The sequence below is a fragment of the Tarenaya hassleriana genome, unplaced genomic scaffold (assembly GCF_000463585.1).
Source record: "Tarenaya hassleriana unplaced genomic scaffold, ASM46358v1 Cleome240, whole genome shotgun sequence".
Classification (NCBI taxonomy): domain Eukaryota; kingdom Viridiplantae; phylum Streptophyta; class Magnoliopsida; order Brassicales; family Cleomaceae; genus Tarenaya; species Tarenaya hassleriana.
This window is the reverse complement of record NW_010965697.1, coordinates 45,889-52,404: the sequence shown is the minus strand read 5'-3', so window position 1 is coordinate 52,404 and position 6,516 is coordinate 45,889. Positions and strand designations below refer to the sequence as shown.

General features: G+C 32.5%; 1 protein-coding gene across 5 annotated transcripts; it reads right to left on the bottom strand.

Annotated features, from left to right (window-relative positions):
* Positions 1-2,362: 2,362 nt before the first annotated feature.
* LOC104816109 (deSI-like protein At4g17486) lies at positions 2,363-5,456 on the bottom strand. Of its 5 annotated transcripts, none has more exons than XM_010544778.1 (5): positions 5,224-5,456; positions 3,515-3,872; positions 3,101-3,388; positions 2,599-2,851; positions 2,363-2,502 (listed from the first exon to the last, which is right to left on the bottom strand). In XM_010544778.1, the coding sequence occupies exons 2-5, from the start codon at positions 3,723-3,725 to the stop codon at positions 2,448-2,450; spliced, it is 807 nt and encodes a 268-aa protein (XP_010543080.1). In that variant the 5' UTR covers positions 3,726-3,872; positions 5,224-5,456; the 3' UTR covers positions 2,363-2,447. The 5 variants fall into 5 exon arrangements, with proteins under 5 accessions (XP_010543080.1, XP_010543079.1, XP_010543078.1 ...); XM_010544777.1 differs by having other exon boundaries at positions 3,515-3,842; XM_010544776.1 differs by having other exon boundaries at positions 3,515-3,771; positions 5,224-5,455.
* Positions 5,457-6,516: the final 1,060 nt, after the last annotated feature.

Sequence of the window (6,516 nt, the reverse complement as noted above, 5' to 3'; positions counted from 1 at the left end):
ATAAAAAGCTCTATATTTTAAGTTTGTTCATTTAGATGTTTTAAGTTATTACCGCAAAGGGCTTTTTTTTTCTTTTTTATCAAACCCTGAATTATGTCAATGTCTTCTCGGTATAGAGTTTCTTCATAATCCAAACAAATGCCTGGCGGAAAATATTATTTTCTCTCGGGAAAATATCATATAAATTCCTAAATTTTTGTAAAAATTTTAAATAAATATTTAAACTATTAAATTTCTATATAAATATTTAAATTTTTTTAAAAACATTTATATAAATATCTAGATTAAAAAAAATCAAATGAACTCAAAGTTCAGGTATTTTCAAATTAAAAGTAGTTAACATCATAAACATGTTTTGGATTTATTTGGAAAATTTTTCAGAATTCTAGATATTTATATAGAATTTTAGAAAAATTTAGGTATTTATAGAAAAATTTGACAGTTCAGTTATTTATTTAAATTTTTTTTGTAAAAGTGTAAACATTTATATCCGATTTTCTAATGTTTAAACTTTTGTATTTCCTTAGATAAACTTTAGAATAGCCATCACTACGGTATTGTTGAGCTTTTCAAATTTGTTTGTGAACAGAAATGTGAAATTAAAGTTTAGACGGCGGCTGCGATAACTTGTGAAATTAAAATGGAAAAATCGTAAAAAAAATATATACTCTTTTAGATGTCACAAAAAATTTTGTACTTTTTTATTATAAAAAACCCTATATTTATAATTATTCGTTGAAATATATATATTCTTCCGTTGCCAAACAAAAAAATTCTATACTTTTTTTATTACCAAACAAACTTCTTATTCACCGAAATATACTTATACTTTATAAATTCTAACAAATAAGTTCCTAAACACAAACTTGAAAAAAATGCGATAAAAAATCTGTCCGAATTTAACCTAATCGATATATACCCGAATCGAATCGAACCGATTAAAATAATATATTATATTGGATATGAATATTTCAAATCCAAAATAACCGAACCGAATCCAACCGATATAAATAAACTAAAATAATACATACTTCATTTTATTATATACTATACTTATAAAATAATATCATTATATTAATTTCCTAATTAATTTATAATATATTGAATATTAATGGATGATATATAGATAGATAACGGTTATATTCGATTACGGATTTAATATTCATATCAAATCTGATGTATTATTTTAATCAGTTCGATTCAATTCGGATATTTATCGGTTGAGTTAGATTCGGACAAATTTTTGACCGTATTATTTTGGTATTTGCGTTTAGGGGTTTATTTGTTAGAATTTATAAAGTACATATATATTTCGGCGAATAAATATAAATATAAGGTTTGTTTGGTAATTAAAAAGTATAGGATTTTTTTGTTGAAGAATATACATATTACGAATAATTATAAATATAGGTTTTTTTATAATATAAAAATTACAGAGTATAAGATTTTTTGATGATTTTACCGATTAAAATTAATGAAGTTTCACTAATTATGTCCCAAAATCCAGAATTATAACACTTGCACCCCAAAAGGGTTTTACTATCAATTTAGGAGAAATATTATTTAACACGGGTAATTAAAAGGAAAAAAGAAAAGAAAGTAGTTATAACCCAATTTTTGAAATAAAGGCTTTGAATGGTAATATCTTTTATTTTGGGTTTTTGGCTTTAGTTTTTGGTTTTTGGCTTTTGGATTTTATAATATTTGAAAACTAAAAAAAAGTAGCTTTTGGTTTTTCATTAATTTTTTCACTAAAATGACTTTCCAAGTTTTTAGAAAAAGTAATTTTGTAAAAACTTGAATGTTGTTTTTTTTGGTTTTTGGATTTGGTTTTTGGATTCTAAAAAATCTAAAAACTTCCACCATTTAAGGCCAAAATTTCAAAAAGGATTTTACTCTCGTAGAGTCGTTACAAACGGTTTTGATCGATTCAGCATTTTGACTGTGAACGGTAACCATATCAGAGAAATAGATATTTAGATTGTAAAGAGAAAATAACACGAATTTGTACTAATATTTCAAATTCTTATACCAATTTTTAATTTGACTAAATTATACAGAAAATTCAAAATTTTCCATAATCATACACCAAATTATGAAAAAAGTATATTACAAATCCATTGTTTTTAGCAAGTCATCAGTCACCTCATATTTACCGTATAACGAGATTCATTACGATACTTTTATAAAGTTTTCAAAAACTTGGGATTGAACACGTTTTTGCATCTTTATACTTGTACTTCATGTGCCAAATTCTAACATATTTTCACACTGTTTAGGAATTTAGAAATTTTCAATTTCTATATGAATTTTTATCAAATTAAAAATTGGTATAATAATATGGAATATTAACACAAATTCATATGGAAATATGCCATTTTCCCAGCTTGTAAATGATAACCATATTCGAGAATGACATTGCCGAGAAGAGTTAACACATTGATCAATCATACAACACCACACAAACAGTGAACAACCGACGAGAATGCCGGAAAAACCCCCCTGAGAAATTGACGGAGAAGAGTCTCGTTAGCAGGGCCCTACGAAAAAACGAACGAGAAATTAAGCGTGAGGATGTGGATACGAGATTTTCGCTACCGTTCTTTCAAGGAACTGCTGTTAGATTTTGATCGTTTTAGTTGCCATGGTGGAAGGCATCCTCTGAGGGGTGATTGCAGGAACAATGACGAGGTTGAGAGCTGTTTCTGTCGCATTGAGATCGAGGACAGACAACTGAACGAGCCTCTAAGACTCCGCTTTTCGTTCTCTTCCTCGGGATTTTCGCCTTCTGGGTCGTGGCAAACCGCTGTGATCTTGAGAGACTCGGGAAGTACGCAACGGCACAATGAACCTAGATGACAACAAGTGAGTTTATGAGAGAACAGTCTAACTAACTTCCTGGATCGTATTGTGTTTTCCGAGTGAATTCCTAACATGATGAACTTATATTCCAATCCATAAGAGGAAAATTATCGAAAATCTGACTCAAGAGACATGAATCATGAAAAAATTCGACATACAAAACCACGCATGCGATATTTTGAGTTTCACACTGAAAGGTCTTGACGAATTACATAGGTTTGCAAGGTCGAAGAGGTACCTAATTCTGCGAGCCGATTTACCCATTTTGGGATCCTTTTACCGGTAAGCTTGTAGCAAACGTCTTGGCAAAAATGGTTGCAATTCTTGACGATCAAGTGATACGAATTGCCGTAGTAACTGCAAGCAATGTCCTCCATAAACTCCCACACCTCTGCAGGGTTTAAACTCGTAGTTCCGATAAATATAGGTTTCTTGAATTTGAAGCCGGGGCATTGCCGTGGTTCAACCTCAAAAACACCACTAGCTGGATAATCATGAGCTCCGAATGCATATTCTACACCATGAACTGCGTACCAAACGCCAAAAGAGAAGAGTGGGTTACCCATATGACTACCACCAAGAAAGTTTAAATGCGAGACTAGAAAAACATCAATGTTTTGCAATGAGAAAATGAAATTGTCATACAACGTACCCTCAACACCTGAATGAAATATGCCGAGGCCCGCCCAATAGATGTAGCCGTTAATAGGAGTCAAGTCATAAACATTGAGATACACTGGTGCACGCCCTGGACCATAGTTATCTGACTTCACTTTGGAAAACAAGCAAAAACGTGCCACAGATTTGCCTTTCAGATGAAGAGGGGCAAGTGATTTCCAACGTTTTTTTGACCCGAGTTTCATCTCTTCTACCAACACCGTCTGAATTCGATAAAGAGTTTTTACCTACCTGTCCATGTAGAGAACATTGTTGAAATATTTACCTACCGTCTGAATTCGGATGCCTCGTTAGGGGTTATTCTGTATGTAAACACCAACCATCTTCAGACCCTAAGGGTGCACAAGGAAGCAGACCAAGAAATACTGAAATGAAATGCTCATTTCTAATCTAGCTTACATACAACGGCTCATTTAAAAATTAGCAACAATATCTTTTGAAGCCTAATCAGTTAACACAAGGGGGCATATAAAAAAGAGAGGGCATAAAGAAAATAGCCAATGCATCTCAACCTAAACAACATGACTCTCACTCATTCTATTGGTTGTGTAAAACTAAAACCTCCCAAGGATTCGATAACCTAGAATGTTGCCTAATTACCGACTTATGGAACTCTAACTTCCGATACATTGGAGTAAGTTCATTTGCCAAATCCCCAGCATAACCAAAAGAAAAAGTTTCAAACATTGAGAAGAATCATAAATGTCTTTCAATATGGAAAAACATTTCAATTATAACATCAGGTCGAATTATTAAACCAAAAAAAAAAAACATCAGGTCGAATTCCCAAGGACTTGCCAACATGTCAGGAGTGACCAAGAACATAAGATGTGATGCTATATTAAATAATGGGCGAGCTGAGAAGATAATACAGAGATAGATCAGTAGGGTTAGGAGACAAGTCAAAGCATCGACAACTCATTCCAACTAAAGGAGGGCGACAAACCCAATGCATCCAATTCAGATGTCAGTCCCCACAAAGCCAAAACTTCATGAGCCCATCAATTTTATCCTAAACCCTTTTATCCCACAGTAATGCTTCTTTGAGCCATACGAAATGAATCCAAATGAAACCGACCGACGAGGTTTATCTCAAGCGAGACCAGAACCATTGTATGTAGATTCAATTCAAGTGCCTTGAGATTCTGGCTCAAAACAGCAGCAAACAGCACTGGCAAAAATTATAGAATTGCAGAGTGTTTTACTGAAATGGTCAATCCTCCTTGAGGCAGTTAGACCAGTGAAAGTTGGGGAAAATGAAACGATTCGATGCAAATCAAAACGAAAATTGCAAATACTCCATTTTCCAAGTAGGCTTAATTTTCCGAGACCCAGAGATTTTAACATCTTGAAGCTAGTTCAAGCGAGAACGTTGGCTGTTCCAGATCTGCCCGAAATGGCATCAGAGAGAAGAAATCATAAACAAATTGGCTACTCTCTCACTCAGCTCAAGAATCGGCCTCAATTTCTCGGAAAATGCTGACCACGGATTTGGTCATTCTAGTGTTTGGTTACCGAGAAAACGACGTAATCCACAAATTCCTAGAAACCGACTCGCAATCTTAACATGAACTCGACAATGCACACCGAAACCAAACCGGATATAGATTTGATACCCCAAATTCAAGCTCGCGAATCCAAACCCAAACACGAAACAAGAAGCGGATTTTCTGAGAAACTTACGAAATTTGAGGGATTTCGCCATTACACCAACAAGCGCATCACTGAGCATTAACTAGGAATCAATCACCTGAGTCAGACACTTTTGAAGAAATTTACCACTCCTTTCTCTATCCCCAAACGAAGAAGAAGATGAAATTTTCAGATAAAGAGAAAAGGAGAGGCAGCAATAAGAGAATAATTCGAAATTATAAAGAAACAAACGAAAGAGAAAAAAGAGAGAGAGAAGAGTTGCAGAGAGAGTAAAAGAAGGAGCTCGTTCTCTCCCTCTCTCCCTCTTGTCTCTTACTGTCTCTTACTCTCAGGAGCCGTGGGCAAAAATACCCGGATTTCGAGTATCCGATCTGAACCGAGGTTCAGATATCCGAAAATTCGGTTATCCGAACGAACGAGACATGAGATCGGATATTAATATTAGAATATCCGAATTTTTAGGTTCGAATTCGGGTAATGGTTATTATCTCATGGGTATCCTCAAGTATCACGGGTATCCGGGTATCCAGATAATAAAAAAAATATTTTAAAATTTTAATTTTTTATTAGATTTTATGTTATTTTATTTAATATTATTGATTGTATAGATATTTTATTGAATATATTTATGATGTATTTTTTTAAAATAAATTTATTTTAGATATAAATATAATTTAAATTTATTTTGAATGATTTTGAGTATATATATAAATATATTTTAAAAAAATGATTGAAAATAATTAAAAAAATTCGAATTTGAGTACTTTCGGATACCCGATAATTATCTTACGGATTTTTGGATTTGGGTATCCGACTTAATTTGGATTCGGATATCCGACTTCATGGATACAAGATCGGATAATAAAACAATTAACCCGAGATATTCGGATTCGGGTTCGGATACCCTCAAATTTTCGGGTACCGACCCATACCTACCCGTAACTCTCAGTGCATGTGTTATTGTTTTTTTTTATGCTAGTATTTATTTATTTAATTATTTTCACCTTATTATTATTTTCTTCGTTTTATTTATTTATGAAAAGTGCTTTCAAATGAAGACTTCCAAGTAAAATATTCATGGGGCATAATATGAAAATATCATTTCTTGAATATGATTGTTTCAAGGAAAAATCTCAAAAAAATTATCGAATTTAGAGATAACTAACATATTAATATCGAACTTTTCAAATTTTTAAATTAAATATAAATTCGTCGATTTTGAAATAAAAAATAGTGAACTTAAACACTAAACTCTAAACTTTAAACCCTAAACCTTAAACCCGAATGATCTGACATATCGTATGACTCGATCTCATCATCCGC

Coding starts and splice junctions, on each gene's coding strand:
- LOC104816109 (XM_010544778.1), bottom strand. CDS start 3,725: ATGAAACTCGGGTCAAAAAAACGTTGGAAATCACTTGCCCCTCTTCAT. Junction 3,389..3,514: donor ATTTCATTCAGGTGTTGAGG/GTACGTTGTATG, acceptor TTTGGTACGCAG/TTCATGGTGTAGAATATGCA. Junction 2,503..2,598: donor AGCAGTTCCTTGAAAGAACG/GTAGCGAAAATC, acceptor TCAATTTCTCAG/GGGGGTTTTTCCGGCATTCT.